Consider the following 18,687-nt stretch of genomic DNA (forward strand, 5'->3'; position numbering starts at 1 on the left):
ACTAATAAGTGAATCTGGGGTGCCAAGCTTTAAGTGAATCTTAAAGCTTGGCAAGCATCTTGCCATTAATGGGCTGTGTTCAACCTTAGTGGTCTCACTGTCCTTAAAAAAAAATACATACTATCAAAAAATCCACATTGGAATATAAATTCACAATGTAAACCCAATGACGATATCAGCACAAACCCACAAGTTTGTATTTGGTGTATTTTATTGTGAGATGGGGAGTCATTAAAAAAGGGAAAAGAAAGAAAACAATCACAATAAAAAAAATGAGGGTGTTAAGGGGTAGAGGGGCTTATAAAAGTGGGCATGGTCTTGACAATGACGTAGAAAGTAACATGTTGGCACAAAAAGAAAAGCATTGGAACAATATTATTTTGGCTTGGCAAACAGGACAGTTTGGGTGGTTACGGTTCATCCTTCAATACAACAGCACACTCATGCTATTAGACATACAATTATTTGTTCAAAAAGTTCAGTAGCTTCATACTAGAGAGGAGAACTAAAGTAACATGAGCATGGATGCAAAGAGGTCACAGGTTCCAATTTTTCAGGCTTGGAGGGGGTTATTCGTTGGAGGGGAAGGGGGGGGGGGGGGGGGGAAACCCCAAAAAAAACACTTCAGTATGCCGGAGTCTCATTTGTTTCAGGCTTGTGGTTATGTTACCTTTGAATCTTTTTTCTTCCCATACTAAAATATATTATCGTATTAATACAAACTACAGTATTGTACACTACATAGTGTAATAAATAAACCATAAAGAAATATAAAAAAATAAGACATAAATATAAAAGTTCTCTATGACTAAACAGACAAACCCATCTCTTTTTGGGGAAGGGGTAATAATACTGCAACTGCTGAACATACAGTACACACTGAACAAAACTGAACAAAAAAATAATAAAGAACAGGTCAAAAATAATACTGACATGTTGAATTAAACTCCTGGAATTTGCCTACGTTACCTGAAGAGACGTTTGATCGCTGTGTGTTGAACAAGTGCACTGAACAAGCTTAGAGAAGGCAGAAAAACAATTACAACAATTAGAAGTCATGTGTGCTAATTCTTGCTCCAATGAAGAAATACGTTTCCAAAATGATGCTCTGGTTGTACTACGTAACACTGTAGTAGGCCAGGTTGTACTCCGTTGACTGGCTGATCTGGGATCTGCTCATACCTGATCTTAGCTGCTCAACTCCCACAGCATAATGGCACTTTTTCATCTGCAGCTTTCACTTGTTTCTTTTCTTTATTTTTGCATAAGGCTCAGAAGGTGGGGGTTCTATGCCTAAAAAATGTAAAACAAAGCAAAACAAATCCCTCCATCTTTTTTTTTTGCTAGCGTCCAACCATTTTTAGCATGTTTTGACATTTTGGGAAAAAAGCCCATTGACTCTCTTGTCCATGAGGCTTCATTAGAAAAGTAACACACACAAAAAAAGCCTCACGGAATTCAAAAAACACGTTGCATCTTAATTTCATTTGTAAAGATACAAAATGAAGACGTTTCAATGATTTGTAAGGTTTTGCGACATCCTCCTCTGGCCACTCATTAAACGTTATTGAATGATCGTGTTGCCCTGGACACTAACAAGCTTATTAATGTAAAATATGATGAACATCCTTCCAAATCTTTTATGGCAAAATGTCACCGTTGTGATAAGAGTTCAGGCTCAAAATTGTTGTTTGTAATCAACCTTTAAACAACAATATAGTTGACCTTTTGACAGCTTCAATAAGTATCAATGCCATGGCAACTCAAATGCATGCGTACTACTCTCTTGGATTTTGTCACTGTATTGTAAAAAGGAAATGAAAGCAAATACACTTCACTATTGTGTGTGTGGGGGGGGGGGGGATCAGGGGTCCCCCGATACAAAAGTATAGTATCTGGATCACACTGGAAAAAAAGCAGCAAACAAAAAAAAAAGTTGGCATAAAGTATCAGGAGACAGCCGTAATAACATTGTAAGAATAGATGTTTTTTTTTTTTTTGTAAATAAAAAAAAAAAAAAAAAAAGCAATTAGGAAAATTACGTTATAAATTACCAAATTAAAATGTCACAATGTTACAAGAATTAAGCAGCAATACTGTAATATGACAAATATGCTGTTTTTTGAGTCAATGTCAAAATTCCCACACAAATGTTGATGCAACTTAGACCTGTGCGTCTGGAGTTCTTTTCCAAGAACAACATTATGGAGACTAATATTAAATGTGATTATTTTTTTATTTTTTTTTCCCTCCCTCACATAATATGCCAACTTTATTCCCATATTGTTTTGACTTAACTCTGGTAATTATAATCTTCATATAATTCTTTGTTTTCCTGCTGCAAATACAGTATTACAACTTCATGCTTCTATTTTCAACTTTATCTTTGGAATTCTCTATTGAGTGTTGCCTTAATACTTAAAAATAATAACAAATTAAAAAAAAACAAAAAAAAACAAATCTTCCCTGGTTCTCATAAAAATACTATTGCTAATGTAATTTTTTGTCTGGGTTTGTCATATTTTGTCTCTCTTTAGTTGGCCTGTGGTGGTTGTGTGAGAAAGAATGCGAATAAGCGTTTGTCCCAAAATGTCAATTTGTACAGAAAAAGTCCCCTGAAAAGTCTAAATGGCTGTAAAGACCCGTCCTCTCACCGATGTTTTTATTCTTAAGGCTCACAATCCGATCGGAAAACTTGTAGAAACCAAAATAAGCGTGACGTTGTGGTATCTCGAGTGCGCTAATACTGAAGGGTAGAAAACACAACTGAACTGCTCGATCCTCACGTAAACCAAGCCGCTTGTAGTGCACAGGATTTGTCTTATTTTCCTTCCAACTTAATAAAATACTGACTTTTTTCATGTTCATTAGCAATAAAAAGGTATAGAAATATCTCCCAACTGTACAGCATTTAAGGGTTAAAATATGAGTGGCAAAATTAGTAACACTGATACAAAGAAATGAACCAAGGTGTTTTAGTAATAAAACATTATCTAAAACTTGTCGGCTCTAGCTTCCAAAGTCTGTATAATGCATTTCCTTCCTTAAGTAAAATTTGCATTCTTCATATTTTTCTCTTTACAAATGGATTTGAGAAATTTTTTTTTTCCCCTGTGGAAAAGTCACCAGTATTTTTGTTTGTTTTCAATTTTCAGGCACACCTGGATCTCTACACAGTAGTGAACTGAATGAAGCAAGCTGTCACGAGTGAGCAGGAGTCTGATGGCTCCTCTCGTCTTTCAGTCACGTTCTCCTTTCTCCTGCCTCTCATTTTCTTCACAAGCTGCGTTCGCTTCGCCCCCGCTCTCTCTCATGACCTCGTCTTTTCTCTCGCTCGCCACGCCTTGTTCTCCGTCCATCGCCTCATCCCCCGCCGCCTCGCCTCCCTCCTCTTCGTGTTCTTGTCTCGTGTCGGCTTCCTCCTCGGTCTCCGCCGTCTTCTCCTCGGCCTGGTTGTCGTCATCCCCTCCCTCGTCCCCTATCTGCACCACCTGGATGTCATCCATGTCGACCGCGCCTTCCTCCTCCTCTTCCTCCTCGAACTCTTCGCTTTCCTCGTCCTCTCTGGTGCTGCTCCCTCGCTCGTCCGAGTCCATCTGGAAGGGAGCGCGTTGCGAGCCCCGCGCCCGTCTCAGGGCGTCCTCGTCCGGGCTCTCCCTGCCTCCGCCTTGGCTCTGAGACTCCTTCTTGCAATAAGAGTAGCGATGGTTCATGTGCTGGGAGTACGAGCCCGAGTGGGAGAAGCGTTTGCCGCACTTGTCGCACTGGTAGGGTTTCTCCCCCGAGTGGAGGCGCATATGTTCGATTAAGTGGTGTTTGTGTTTGAAAGCCTTGGTGCAAATGCTGCACTCGTGTGGTCGTTTCCCTGTTGAGGGAAGAAAAATAAAATTGGATCAACAAAAATCACTTTCACAGTTTGCAAAAGCACTCACACTCTGTACTTAAACAGAAGTATACTTGTGTACAGGCATTGGGGATTGGTTAGTTTAAGCTACCGCTAACTGCAAAGGTTGCCTTCAAAAGCTTTCATTCCCCCCTCGCCCCATTTAAACTGATACAAAACACACTGTGGATGGGTTTCAAAACCACTGTTATGAAGCTTGGCAGCACGGTATGGTGGACTAGTGGTTAGCACATCTGCCTCACAGTTTTGAGGTCCTGGATTTGAAATGCGGGTGTTCCCAACCAGGCAAATATATATAAATATCTGTTTTGTCTCTATTAGCATATTTGGTATTGAAGTAATCTAAAAGTAATAGAAGGTAATCAAGTTACATTATTTTAATACTGCATTATGGTAAGTGGTAATTACTGACACTAGTAAGAATACATTTTTAAAGTAATCCCTCACAACCTAAAAAGAGGTATATATATAAAAAAAAAAAGGATAGTGTCATTTAAGTCTGAGGGCTTTTAAATTCGTAAAGGCAGGATTTTTATAACAGCTCTTGTACTGAATCATATTTGATTGTGCTGGTTTAATTAATGGGTTGCCCTGCTGTGAGTGTAATTTATTTTGGAAAATATTGTTGTGTAAAAAAAGAAAAGTACCATTGGGCGGAAAATACTTGAACTTAATTTGAAAATAAAGGAATGAAGGCAAAACAATTTTGCTTCAGTCTTGAGGAAACTAAATCCAGGGTGGGGAAGGGCTATAGTTTCACCTAAACTGAGCTCATTTGGAGATGAAAACAACAGTTGCTAGCCAGGTATCAGGGAACTAAACGAGGGGAAAATGGTAAAAAGCCTCTGAAAGCGTTGACTTGCACTTGACTCAAAGCAATCCAAATCACTACCAGAGCTCGCCTCTTACAACATTTGATGCTTCATTCGAAAAGCTGGCAGTGCAGATGTTGGGGAGTTGGCGGAAAGAGCTCCTCAGACCTCTTCTGTGCATGTTGAGTAATACCTGCTGGAAGGAGGTGTCCAGCCTTCCGCTGTAAAATCCCCCTTCACTTGCACTCTGACTCAATGTTCCTAGCCCCTGAAGCTGACTGATGGTGAGACGCGATCTGTTTTTGTTGGCTGGAAAATGAAACCATTCATATTTATTACCTGTGTGTTCGTATTTGTGTCTGAGCAGTGAGCTGCTCTTCTGGAAGATCTTGTCACAGAGGTCGCAGGCGTACATGCCGCTGTCCGTCTTCTTCATCTTCTTCCTCAGAGGCCCCGAGTCCGAGTCGTTGTGTTCCTCCATGGCCGACGTGCCCTCTGAGCCTGTGTCCTGCTTCTCTTCCTGGGGAAAAAGGAGACATGATTAGCAACGCTGATGGAGTCAAAAGTGGAAAAAACATTGAATGACTCAGCGTACGTCTACAGTGAAGGAAGGTGCTGAGTCAAACTGTGTCATGACAACTAATAGTTGTCTCGAAGCCAGTGGTAATGTAATGCAGGGCCCCGGTTTCCGAGATACCGGGATGCGAACGGCGACAACTGAACTAGTTTGCGCAGTTGCAAAAGAATGCACAAGCTCAGTTACAGTTACTTTAATTTTTACGGCCTAGAAAAGTTTTCCTACGCCTACTTACTGTAATTATGGCTATACTACCTTAGCATAGATTATTGATGCTGCGTTCAGACAAAATTAGTTATGTCACTGCGGTAAGAATGTAACTCCGTTGTAAACGGAGGACCCGCTGTGGTGGTTCAGAGAGCTGACTTTTGTGTAGCTGGTGTGGGACCAATTCCCACTTAATGCCTCATTCACAATTGCCCTCCGATTGACAGGGGAACGATTCAGGGTAGTGGGGTACAAGATAGCTCAATATATCTCATTGTTATCGGTCATTTGGTACAGTATCAATACACCAACATTGGCTACAGAAAATTTTACTTTCTGAGCTAAGTATGCACTTAATTGAAAATGTTTAACTTGAACCGGTATCTTAACAGTGACCCTTCCAAGGTGTAAGATCTTAGACCCTGGGCATAATAAGCATTTTGTGTGTCAAGAAAAAAATCATTTCACAATTCACTTTCAAGCCTCTAAAACCCACCCAATGGTGCTGGAAAAGACAATGATTCGTGATTAAGAAACCAATACACACGGAAGTTTCTTTTTACAGGGCAGTCCTGTGCCAATTCACTTAACACAAACGTAAAATACAACAACAATAAATCAATGAGAAAGGCAGAGGTGCAGCATTTAAAAAGATTCCCGCAGATCAATAAGGGTCTCAGCAGTAAAGTGCATCCTCGTGTCCTTTGGGTGACGGACCAGAACATTTACATCCATCACTGCTGGCCCATTAAGGTGTCCCTGCACAATGAATAGCCATTACTGACCGATGTTGTTATTTTTATTATTATTATTTTTTTTTTATAAAGAGATGAATTTTATTATTTCTATATATGACTTATTGATGAGTTTTAGCTGGTGTCAGGCTATGTGTCATGTTCTTACAGCTCGGGATAGCGAAGCTGGTGAACAATGAAAATAAAAAGGCATGCACTGAAGATTGGGACTGCTATGATGATCAACTATGGTAAGACATTCATCCCTTTCCTACCACATGAAGGTGTTTGCTGAGGATGAACACCGCAGGGAAAAGGAATTAAAAAAGGAATTTGCTTGAAGTCAAACAACAATGCATGACGAGATCTCGAAAATAATGGAAGTACCCCATGTATTCTTTCAAGGTGAAAACACTTGTGTATCAGTTAGCTTTCAGATGTCTGAAAAACAGATGTAGTGTGCAACAAAATCCTACCACCTGTTCCATCTTAAAAACACTAAAACCCTTTTTTCCAGTAGGGGTAGAAGTAGTTTGGTTCACATTTTGATTCACATGTGACGGGTAGGGTAAGTAAATTATTCCAAACTATAACACTTATTGACACCCTTCCATTGGTGTACCAGCTAGTTATGAAGTACAAGGTGTGTGAGTTAAGATTGAACAAGGCATATGGATGTCCGTCAATGAGTTGGTAGAGAATCCTTCAGAGTGTTTGAAATCGGGACGATACAAACCTTGATTCCGTTGAGGTGGATGGTTTCCTGCGTTTCGGTTCCGGCAGGGCTGCTAGCTGTAGTGGTATAGGTGTAAGCCAGTTGAGGGATCAGGATAGTCTGTTTGTTATTGGTGGTCAGTGCCCTTAGACATTGCATAGGGCTCTGGTCGGCAATGGCCACCAGCGTGGGGAGTTGAGTGGTCACAATATTGAGGGGTTTGGCACTTGGCGGACTGGCGTACAGTGCGACAGGGCCGGAGCCCACACATGAGAGTGGCGACGAATCTTTCTTTGTGCAAGTTAAGTTCAACGGTTCATCCAGATTGGTACGGAATGAGGAAGGTGAGGGGTAATTGCGGGATTTTACAACCACGCCCTCAGTTTCCTCTTTGTCAGACTTTGGCAGGGACAGGTCCAGTGGTGCGTCAGTGCTGTGAGGGGTCCGGTCCTGAAGGAGACCGTCACCGCTCGGGTTTAGTGGTAAAGGAGAGCCCGGAGAGCTGTGGGAGCCATTGACCTCCGCTGGGGTTGCTTCTGTAGGACTGTCCTGAGTCACAGTAGGACTCATGGAGGCCATCCCCTTCCCCTGGATCAGCGATACTACGCTGTTGGTATCGCAGGCATCCTCTTCCTCTGAAGGGGGTGTTGGGGCACCAAGTGATATTTGACCCTCCTGCATTTTGTCAAACCACTTTTTGACAACATGAATTGGTAGGCTGACTGAGTCGGAGATCTTGGCCAGCTCTTCCTTGCTGGGCTCTGCATTTAAGGCAAAGTAGGCCTTGAGCAGGGACAAGAGGTTCTTGGGCTGGCTGGAAAGTCCTCCCTCTGACAGCATGGCAGCAACAGCAGACTCTCCATTGAGTCTGAGACTCTCCTTATTGCAGTGTTTGAGGGCATGGAGTGCTTCCAGCCCAGCAGGACAACTATCACACAGGAGACAAGTCTTAGTGGTTTTATCCTCTTCTTTTGTATCAGTGGCCCTCTTGCTTCTGACGGTCAGATCTTCAGGGAGTTTCTGACACTTGGACGGCTCTGTGGTTGGCTGTGCAGTTGAAAATGGTTCATGCTCTTTCTTAAGGTTTTGCGCTGCAAGTTGGGCTTGGTTGGGGTCTAAATTGTAGTTTATAATGATTTTTGCATTGCCATCCTGACCCACAATAGGCAAACTGATGGCTGAGATGAGCTGCTGCTGGGAAGGATGGAGCGTTCCAGTGGTTAACCCCAAGTTGGCCTGGCCCTGGCCTTTGGCGTTGCTTTCCAGGACTTGGCGAATAACATTACCGTCCACGGCCACTTTGAGAGCATTCTGGAGGTCTGCTATGTTGATGCTGATGGGTGACACCAGCCCCACCGTGGGCAGGACCACAGCTTGCACTGTGCCCTGCAGAGGAGCTGCAGCCCCTCCGCTGTAAACGCCAGCATTCATGCCAGCCACAGCTGGGGATGTCATTACCATGGGTTTGTATTCATAGTCCATAGGCTCGCTTTTGATCTGGTTGAGGGGCAGCTGCTCCTGTAGGGGCTTGCTGTGCTCTAGCTTCTCTCTAATCTGCGTGCGGAGGACAGAGGGTGATGTGGGAAGGATTGGAGTCTGAACCTGGGTCTGGGATTTGTTGTTGCCCTGTCGTTGTCTTCCGTTGACAGAGATGAGGCTGATGCACTTCTTGCTGCTGATGTGCGAGCTGTATGAGCCCGAGTGGGAGAACCGCTTCTTGCAGTTGGAACACTCATAGGGTTTCTCTCCTGCAATGGTAGAGAGAAGATGTGTATCTATTAGTTAATGAAGCTAAATGAGCAGGCGAGGCTAGAGAAGCAAGATGGAAAAAAAATCTCATGCATTACACTGATGTTGGAGTGCTGATGTAATGACACAGTTGGGAAATGCCCTTCTTTAATTGCACCATCATAATGCTTAAAGAAACAGTTATAGCACATTAACGAGGCGTACACATTCGATGGAAAACATCAAGGATAATTATAGGAACTGGCTAAACACACACACACACACACACACACACACACACACACACACGCTCCACTTCCATGGTGACAGAGGATTGGCCACTCACCACTGTGAATGCGTAGGTGCTCCTTCAGATGGTGCTTATATTTAAACGCTTTGCCACATTCAGTGCACTTGAATTTCCGATTGCCTCCCGACTGTGTGATGTGTCTCTGAAGAACCAGACAAAGAGAGGGTCAGTCAGCGAGATACACGATGACAACATAACCTTTGAACCGCTACGAATTCATGACACAGTGTCATCAATCAATCGGGGACAAAAGTTCATGTTTGATCGTCATGTTTTGGAAAAAAATAAAAGAGGCACTATGTTTCCATGGATGGTTGTGTATAATTTCAAATCACTTTGTCGAAGGACGATTACTTCACAGTAGAGGCCCAGACAAAAATCTTCTCCACTTTCATTTGGGAAAGAAATATTTTATATATAAATGTATTCAATTATATATTGCAACTCCAATTACTAAGTTAGTTCATACTGTTACTAGCCCTATAGCGGGCAACCTTGTCTAGACAAATGATGGTATGATTTCCAATGTAATTTAAGGATTCAAACAAGCAACCTTAATAGACAAGACACATTCTTGAAACTATTAATTTGTTTTCCTTTTTTAATCATTACTGTCTTGTCAATCAGATTTTTACCTGATCCCTTCCTGGCTTGTGGGCCGTCATGTGTCTCTCCAGTTGTGCGCGGTGTGCGAAAGTGTAGCTGCACTCGGGGCAGCTGAAGCATTCCTCTGTCTTCTCGTGCCGGTACTTGATGTGCTCTTTCAGGGAGCTGTAACGCTTGTAGCCACGTGAACAGTAGGGGCAGGTGAGCAGCTGAGAGAAGGAATCGGGAGTTCCTGGACGGAATAAAAAAAATTAAAAGTCAGAAAAAGGCCGTAATGATGTGAAGTGGAGTGAAAGAGGGTGAAGGTGGCTTAACAAGAACACCACAACACCCCTACATTTTCTCACCAACCAGTGAGTGTTCCTCCCCCACACCACCCAGGTACCCAAATGGCTCCAAGTTGATTACCGAGCCAAAAGCAAAAACAACATGGGGATGCCATTTTGGCTTTTGGTCTCACAAATTGCACCAAACAAAATCCTCTACCACTGGCAGAGGTGACCAAAGTACTCACACGCTGTACCTAAGTACAGATATTTTTCTTGTTCTGAATCAACTCCTGTACTTTAGTAAAAGTAAGAAAGTACTGATTCTGAAAAGTATTTACATACAAAAGTAAAAAATGAATTTTAACTGTTATACACAATACCTGTTTTGATAGCCATTTCGCTTTGGCACAAGCTTTTAGTCTACCAAAACAAACTGTTAAATTTGATAATAATCATCTGAATCACTACACTTCCTGAATTTTTTTTTTTTTCCAGATTGGACATTTTCAAAATCCAGAAGCTGGTGCTTTTTAGGCTGGCACGAGACAACGCATGTCTCTCGTATCATTCTTCAACATGAAATAATTCTTTTAAAGGATCCATGAATGGGAAATATTTTAGTTCTCCCAATCGGGTGACGTTCCTCCATGTAGCTTCTGTCCTTGTCTTTTCTGCCTTGCAAACCCTAAGCTCTAAATTAATCCAAGATCTCAACCGCGGTTGAGTTTACCTCTTAGATCTCAACCGCGGTTGAGTTTACCTCTTTCTCTTCATGTATTTTTTTTCCCGTTGTCGTCATCCATGGAGGTTAAAAACAAGTAACAAGCCTATTTTGACAAAAGTTATGCTGACAAAGTAAGGAGTAGAAAGTACAAATGTTTTCAAATGGCTAAAAGAAAAAGGTTGGCAGAGGAGTAAACACTCAAGTAAAGCACATGTACCTGAAAATTCTACTTTAGTACAGTTACAAAGTATTCCTACTTGTAATTTCCTCCACTGACTATTTGTAGACTTTTGTTATGCCTCCTAAACTATAAGGACTGAATCTCGCAGTAGCCCAGCTCCCACACAGGTGAAACATTACTTTGTTAACAGGTGATGTATTAAGTTTCCCTGCGGCACAGGTGAGGGCCTTGGGATGGGAACACACACGCACACACCTTATCGCACAGGTAGCCATGAGTCAGAGCTCTCACAGATGTGACAGATTTGTTCAGGTGTTGCAGTTTCTCTGCTAAGCTTTTTCCTCCCTCACCCCCCCCCTCCCTTTTGTTGTAGCAGGTAAAAGCCAAATGCCTAGGGGCCATAAAAGGCACTTGTGTGCTGCTATTACAAATAGCAGCGTGGCGTGGGTAATTATGTTGCAAAGTGTTGTTAAGGCGCTGGAAGTGAGGTGCAACCAGATAGAGAATTAAGAGTGTGAGATCCACTGCAGCTAGCATTTGGTGTGAATTTTCATTTTAAATTTAAATTGGGGTGTATAAACTTTTTCTGCCAAGGGCTGCAGACCGAAAAATCAAAGGATTAAGGGCTACTTTGACATTCTTCACCTTTAAAATATATTACCCGGTAACCAATCCACCGGTGTAGGTAAAGATTGACATATTGTGTGTGTGTGTATATATAGTCAACCTTTCAGGATTTTGGCGTGGCCAGCGGCCATGTATGCTACCAGATTGAGCCCTGACCCCTGTATGAGCAGCAACAGAATCACATCTCCACGTCTGAACCAAAACAAGAACAATCTAACAAGTTAACCTCGACATGAAGCAGGAGGAGGAGCACACAATCGCTCTTCACACTCTTTGCTGTTGTGATGGAATGATCTGTGATTTTGCTGATTTTGTTTAGATTAGATTTAGTTTTTTTTTGTCATGTCATATTTTCCCTTGGCCATGGCTTGTCTTACTCGTTAGGTTTTCGTTTCCACCTGTTCTCGCTGCTTGCAGCCACTCATATCTTGTCCAGGTGCTTCTCGTTGCCTGTCACTTTGCTTGTATTTAGTGCCCTGTTTTCACTCACTCTGTGTTGGTGCATTGTCATCATTTCTCATGTCATGTTTCTTTGTGGTGAGTGTTTGTTTCTTGGAATTTAGATTTTTGGACTTTGTTAATTTAGTGTTTACTTCCATGATCCTTTTTTGTTTTTTAAATTAAATTCCTGTTTGAGACTCCTGCATACCTGCCGCGCTTTCCTGCAAACGGGGCCTTTGCACCGACACCACAAAAACGCTTTCCTGCAAACGGGGCCTTTGCACCGACACCACAAAAACCCAATCTCAAAAATTGAGGTGGTCATGAATAGAAATGTTATTTGTATTTCAGTTGTGAAAGAATTTGTTTTTTTCAAATCTTGAAACGCTATATTAAATTATCGTTATTGGAAGCAGTAGGAGCCGGCGCTGCAATACATCACCGGCGTCGTACCGAATGTGTGATTGGTTGAAAACAAGGAAGTGAGCGATAACGTTCACCTCTCCTACTTTGCCACCAAGTGTACAAAGTAAGTCATACAATGCAAGCCATCAACACAGGCCATGCTGAATGTTTGTTTTCGTATACGCCGCAGGAGCCGAATAAACAGGCAGCAGACGGCCCCCAGGCTGTAGTTTGCGCACGATTATTCTTTCTGAAAACAGATGAAACAGTTTTGACTTGGTTTTACAGTATTTTGGAACACAATTTTCAACAAATTTCTGAAAAGCCTTGTTTCTACAAAGCAGTACAGTACATTGATTGTTCGATCACTGAGTCAGTTATGTGTGTTCATCCATCACAGTCTGGTTTGGTGTTGCTACAAAAGGACAAAAATCAGGCTCCAATGGACAGTTAAGACTGCCAAGAGGTTCATCAGTACTCGCCTACCCACTCTTGAGGACTTTCATGCTGCAAAAACTAAATAAAAGGTAGGCAAAATTCTCTTGGGAGTCGCCCCACCACTTCTTCCAGCTCATTTTCTCTGGTAGGTGCTATTGAACAATGCACACTAAACCCAGCAAACAACCTTTTCCCCTTACAATCAACTTTGTAAACAGTTGACTCATATTTCATAGAAATACTTTTTCACATCTTTCGTGCCATTATTACTGTGTTAATTGTTGTTGCTTTGTTACGCTGCATCATTTGTTGTTGCTCAGTAGAACTGCCCTAATGGACACTTTATATTGCTTAATGACTCTAGTTTGTACATTTATAACTGTCCAGTATTTCTCTTAAAAGTGAGTACACTTCTTAAAACAGCTGTAAATGTACTGTCCCCTCAAACACAACCATTCCTTGGCAACAAAAGTGAGTATACCCCCTAAGTGAAAATGTCAAAATTGTGCCCAATTAGCCCCCCCAGACTCATTAGTGGTACGAGGTGTGAACGGGGCGCTGATGTGTTTAATTTGGTGTTTCGCTCTCATACTGATCAGTGAAATTCAATACTGTCTATTTTGTAAATTGTCCCAAAATATTCAACTTTCACAACTTTTTTTTGTTTGGAGTACTGTATAGCATGTATCGTGGAGCCATACATTAATTGGCAGAAAAATATCACTTCCGTGTTCTGCATAAATCAAACACTTCTACACTGTGAAAAACGTACCATTTTCATCATGAATGCCGCCGTCCGGAGTCCCGTGGCGTTGCAGCTCATCCTCCGGGGCCTCTGGGTAAATGACTGCTGTGTCCCCTTGCTGCAGCATCTCCTCCACCAAAGCGTCTGTGCTCACGTCATCCTCGCCGTCTGACACACAGTCTTCTTTCACTAGGAAGTGACAGAATGCACTCTGGTTAGAGATCCCAAGGGTGGACATGAGGTGCAGTTATGAAACCGTAACCACATAAGAAATGTGATTGCCACGCTCAATGTCATGGTTTTATTAATGGTGAATCTCTCATTCGCACAGAATCTAACACCATGTTTTTTTGTTTGTTTTTTTTAAATCCACAAAAGGCTGGATGAGCTACATTGGCCTTTGTACAAACTGCACAAAGTATGACCATCATGCTCTTTTGAAAAAACTGAATGGCAAACCAGTATTCACAATGTTACTACCTAAGGTCCTCGCTTAGTCTGGAACACACAATTTGAGAAATCATTTCCTCTGGTATATGAATGTATGTACATCACATGAGAATAGAAGCGCGCGCACACACACACACATTGCCCTCTTGAGAGGTCTGTGCTTAGTATTTCTGAACCAGCTTGTTGTTCCCATCACATGAGTAGAATAGCCTAACAACAAGCACTAATCACCACCCTGCAGCTCAGGTTGTGTCTGCATGCAAGCTTCTATTTCCTGTTCTTGCCTTGCTCATGGTTAGTGTGCTATTAACCTCCAGCATTTTGTCTATTACACGGAAGTTCAAACGTTTCTCACTGAGGCCCCATACAGAAAAATACAAGGGCGGGGCCATTGCCCCTTGTGTTTATGAAACATGCTAAAAACTATTTAATATGCTCTGGGTTGTCATGTTATGCAGTTAAAAAAAAAACAAAAAAAACAAAATCTCATCTTGGTTTCATCGGCAACAAAACAGTTGCTAGTATTACAGCAATTAATTGTATAAAAGTAATAAATAGTAAATATTGTTGAAATAAAATACAGTATCTCACAAAACTGAGTACACTCTTTACGTTTTTGTAAATATTTGATTCTTTTCATGGGATACACTGAAGAAATGGCACTTTGCTACAATGCAGTCTGTCGTGTAAATATGTGAACAACTCGGCACACAGCTATTATAGATAAACTGCCGGCAACAAATGTGAGTACACCCCTAAGTGAAACTATCCAAATTCTACGCAGGGTCACCATTTTGTCTGGCGACCATTTTTCTTCCAGTAGTACCCTAACCTTATTGGGCATCAAAAATACTCTCTCTTGAAACATTCAACATTAGGCATTTAATAAAAAGTGTGGTATACAGTAATATTCAAAGTGCAAGCCATGCACCATTTTTGAACAGTTATACCTTAAAAAATGCTTTAAAATAAAGATCCTGTAACCCTTTGATGCGGGCTGGGTTTAATTTTATTATTAAAATATGTGCCGCTCCAATAAAGATCGTGACCAGACTTTGGACACACCTGGTCTATTAAGACAAATGTTTCCCAACCTTTACATTTGAAAACAAATCTCACAAAAGGGGATGAACAGGTTACTTATGTTCCTCCTGCCATCTAGTGGAAGGGTATTTAATTATTTGGTCTGTCACTATATGTCACTGGCATAGACAGTTGAACAATGATGCATAAATAATTTACAGTCCAAATGTGTGAAATTCCCCTAATGTGCTTGGGAATCAATATATGAAGATGTTGCGTGCCTGTCTCGACACCATAGCAAAAGTGTCCTTGTACGAATTCAATTGCAGTGTTTTCTCCGCTTCCTCGATTCTCCCTGACTTCAATATAGTGTTTAGTGGGCTATGTGTGTTGACAGACAAGGCCAGCTGTGTGTTCTCCTTTGAGATGGTAACAGGTGTAGCACCGACACTCGAATATCCGTCATCTTCCAAGCGCTTCCTGCGGTGCGCCATAACAAAGCCGTGAAAACAATATGAGCACAGTAATTTGTTGCTATGGTTATTAGGAGCACTGGACAAGGACTTCTGGCCCCGTAATAAAACCTCGAGCCACAATCCAGAGAAGAGGTTGTCTAATGGCGAACGTGAGTGCGGATATGTAACAGCTGAGAATTGCAGAATTCATTTCCCACAGTGGAGTGTCAGGAACACAAGGTGCTTGCTCACCCTACCACACTGCTTTTCTCCCATGACCTTAACAATAGAACATCCCAAGACATTTTTGCACTTCTATTTCGCATGTAATACAGGCTACAATCAATGGTTTATACTTTATATGATAAAAATATGGAGTGATTATAGATGGTTTAAAGAGCTCACTCATTAACTCCAGCTTCCTGCGGCTTAAAAACAATTCATTCCAATTGCTGTTATGGCAGGCTAACTTATACGAATAGTGACAGTATAGGTAGATACAATATCACATATCCGATTGAGACTAATCCAGTGTACGTATTATATCTAGTAGTGATAGTAGTGATATTATCTATTGAAAACAACTGTGTATTTTACCACAAAAAAATTACAGCATACACTCAAAATCCCCATTATGATGAATTATCCACGATATGAATCGGAAAAAAAATCCACAATTCACTGAATCCCCAATAGGTAAACTGCGATATAAAGAGGCAACACTTTTTTTTGTGTGACACAATGTTGTCCATTTTATAATAGTTACATTATAAATTCTTTTGACTTGAATGTCCATTAGTTATGAAACCTGGACTAAGTGAAACTTTTTTTTTAATTGGCTGTGGGTAAACATGGGAAACATGAGGGGAAGTGCTGATGTTGCTGTGTGTTGCTTATCCACACACTCCAAAACACACTTCTTGGCTCCAAAATGTTGCGCTTGAGTGTGAAGTGCGGTCCCAGCTGGGGGTCTCCGAAAAAGGTGCGACAAGTTCTTATTTTTCCTCCTTGTGTGTGGGTCTCATCTCTTTGTTAAGCGCCGAGTGAGGCCAGAGGGCTGAAGCGGCTCCGTGTTATCAAGGCTGCCTCCCCTGACATGAAACCTCACACGGGCCGTTTATGTGCTGACGCAGACATGTGAATGCACTGCTGCACTAAAGGTGGGGGGGAAAAAAAACCAAATCTGAGAATGTTGCAAAAATATTTGGTGCTGTTTTGTATGTAGAGGTAAACTACAGCTAAAAAAAAAAAAAAAAAACTCTCCTTCTCTATCACATGATGGTATGTGCCACTTGTGGTTATGCATCCAGATTCATTTGCAGTTCCTCACCATTCCATATATGCTGTGTCACAGCAATAAGAATATGCAAGTAACAGCTCTGATGTGCCGTTATCATTTGCAAGACTGCAAAACGTCCATGTCAAAAATAGATGTTCCTCAACAGGAATGCACTCTCTTATCATTAGCTTTGTTCTGTCAAACTATTGTTGTGTGTCTATGCTAGACTGTCTTTTCAGCTCGCATGAAATTATTCCCTTCCTATGAAGAGGGGTGGCTCACTTTTACACCACATCATGACATAATGCACACAGGAATGTAGGTTTTTTTTTTCCTGAGAGTCCCTACTGCACAAGAGGTAGATTTGAAAAAGAGTACACCGATGTCATCTATGCATGTCATGCCAACATGTTACTTAAAGTACTGAAAAGGGGGGGAAAAAATCTCAAGACGCTATTAAAACTTGTTCCCATTGTTTTGCGAGTGTTGTCAACTGACTGACCAAAAATGCAAAATTAGGTAATGATAAAATGTAATTTTTCAGATTAGATGGAACATGTTTGAATGCCAGTAGCTGTTGGTTTTTAGGCTGTAGCAAGGCATTACTTATTCGCCACAAATTATTGCCGGAGCTGACAACATCAAACAATTCTAACTATGGCCATGGCTGGGGAATATCTTGCTTCTGAATCAGTTGCGTCATCATCGATAGTTTTCCTTGGTTCATACTCCTCTGTTGCGCTGCTGTCCCTTTCTTTTCTTTTTTTTTTCTCCACCCCCTCCCCGCCCCTCCTCCTGCTTCATGAGTCTCCAAAATCTCCAACAAGATTTCAACCGCGGTTGACTTTAGTCTTTTTTTTTTTTTTTTACATTGTTTAGTGGGGTAAAATAACAAGCCTTTTTGATGAAGTAGGGAGTGGGAAGTACACATCAGTTTTCAAATAAACTGATGTGTACCATAAACAGAAAAATAAATACTTGAGTGAAGTATTCAATCTGAAAAATTGACCAGTACTGGAAAAATAAATACTTGAGTAAAGTATTCAACCTGAAAAATTGACCAGTACAGTAACAAAGTATTTGTATTTAATTACTTTCCACTACGGCGCGCTAATGCAAACAAATCAAACTCATACACATACAACCTGCTCATCTTTTGAAGGCCTTTGCCTTTGCACACTCAAAGTGGCTAAGTGCTTCATGATATTAAAGCACAGCGACTCCACCCTGTTCATTCTGAGATGTAATCATGCTCTACAAATCATCAAAAATAAAGGAGAGTGTCCAATACACTCTCTCTACCTTTTCCTCCCCTGAATTTCTCAGCCTGATCTTGGACTAGGTTCGAGTACATCCACACTGGGCTGCCCCACCAAAGCATAATCACTTAGGAGGGAATGAGTAATGACAGCGAGCAAGGCGCCCATGATACCATATAATCAAGAGGAATGAATCAGAATATGAGAAACAACAAGGGAGAAGAAGGGTGTAAAAAGAGGAGGAGGGGAAGAGAGGTTAAAAAAAACAACTGGAGCACGACGGTCTCGCGAGAAGAGGTGTCGCGGCTTTAATTTGAAGCAAACCGGGCTACGCTGAGAAGATTAGTGGGTGGTGCTCACGTTTCAAGGCAGGAATCTGTTCTTAGGAGTGAAACCATCAGCATGATTAGGCAAAAAAATAATAATTAAAGGATTGGCGCTTTCCCCGAGTTTCATCAGTCGAAGCAAAAGACGTTTCTGTTAAAGTTGAGGCAACAAAGAGCGAAAACGTATGTGTGCAAATGTGTGTGAGCACACACAAGGGAGGCAAAATGAACATTTGCACAAGCCGAACTGCGGCACAGAGCCAGCCTGCTGAGCTGTGTCACTGTAACTCATGCTTTTCAAAATGTTTAATGTTCGCAGTTCCAGGCCAAAACCAATGACATTGTTCCTCCTCCAACTTTTACGCAAGGAGATACAGCTGGAGAGCTGCTCAGAGGAATGACATCACATCTTTGGGATTAGCCCGTAACACTGTCCACAGCTCTGGAATTGACTTTATATAGGAATGTGTGC

The 18,687-nt window shown here is 41.5% G+C and overlaps 1 protein-coding gene across 1 annotated transcript in view; it reads right to left on the reverse strand.

The window, feature by feature from the left end:
• Window positions 1-200: 200 nt before the first annotated feature.
• Window positions 201-18,687, reverse strand: part of zeb1b (zinc finger E-box binding homeobox 1b) — a 58,595-nt gene continuing 40,108 nt past the window's right edge. Inside the window, exons 3-8 of the mRNA XM_061666011.1 lie at window positions 13,451-13,612; window positions 9,623-9,825; window positions 9,024-9,129; window positions 6,971-8,697; window positions 5,056-5,236; window positions 201-3,865 (exon numbers count right to left, since the gene is read on the reverse strand). Coding sequence (XP_061521995.1) covers window positions 3,240-3,865; window positions 5,056-5,236; window positions 6,971-8,697; window positions 9,024-9,129; window positions 9,623-9,825; window positions 13,451-13,612 — 3,005 coding nt within the window. The 3' untranslated portion in view covers window positions 201-3,239. The remainder of the gene's footprint in view (window positions 3,866-5,055; window positions 5,237-6,970; window positions 8,698-9,023; window positions 9,130-9,622; window positions 9,826-13,450; window positions 13,613-18,687) is intronic.

Source organism: Phycodurus eques, chromosome 21 (assembly GCF_024500275.1).
Source record: "Phycodurus eques isolate BA_2022a chromosome 21, UOR_Pequ_1.1, whole genome shotgun sequence".
Classification (NCBI taxonomy): Eukaryota; Metazoa; Chordata; class Actinopteri; order Syngnathiformes; family Syngnathidae; genus Phycodurus; species Phycodurus eques.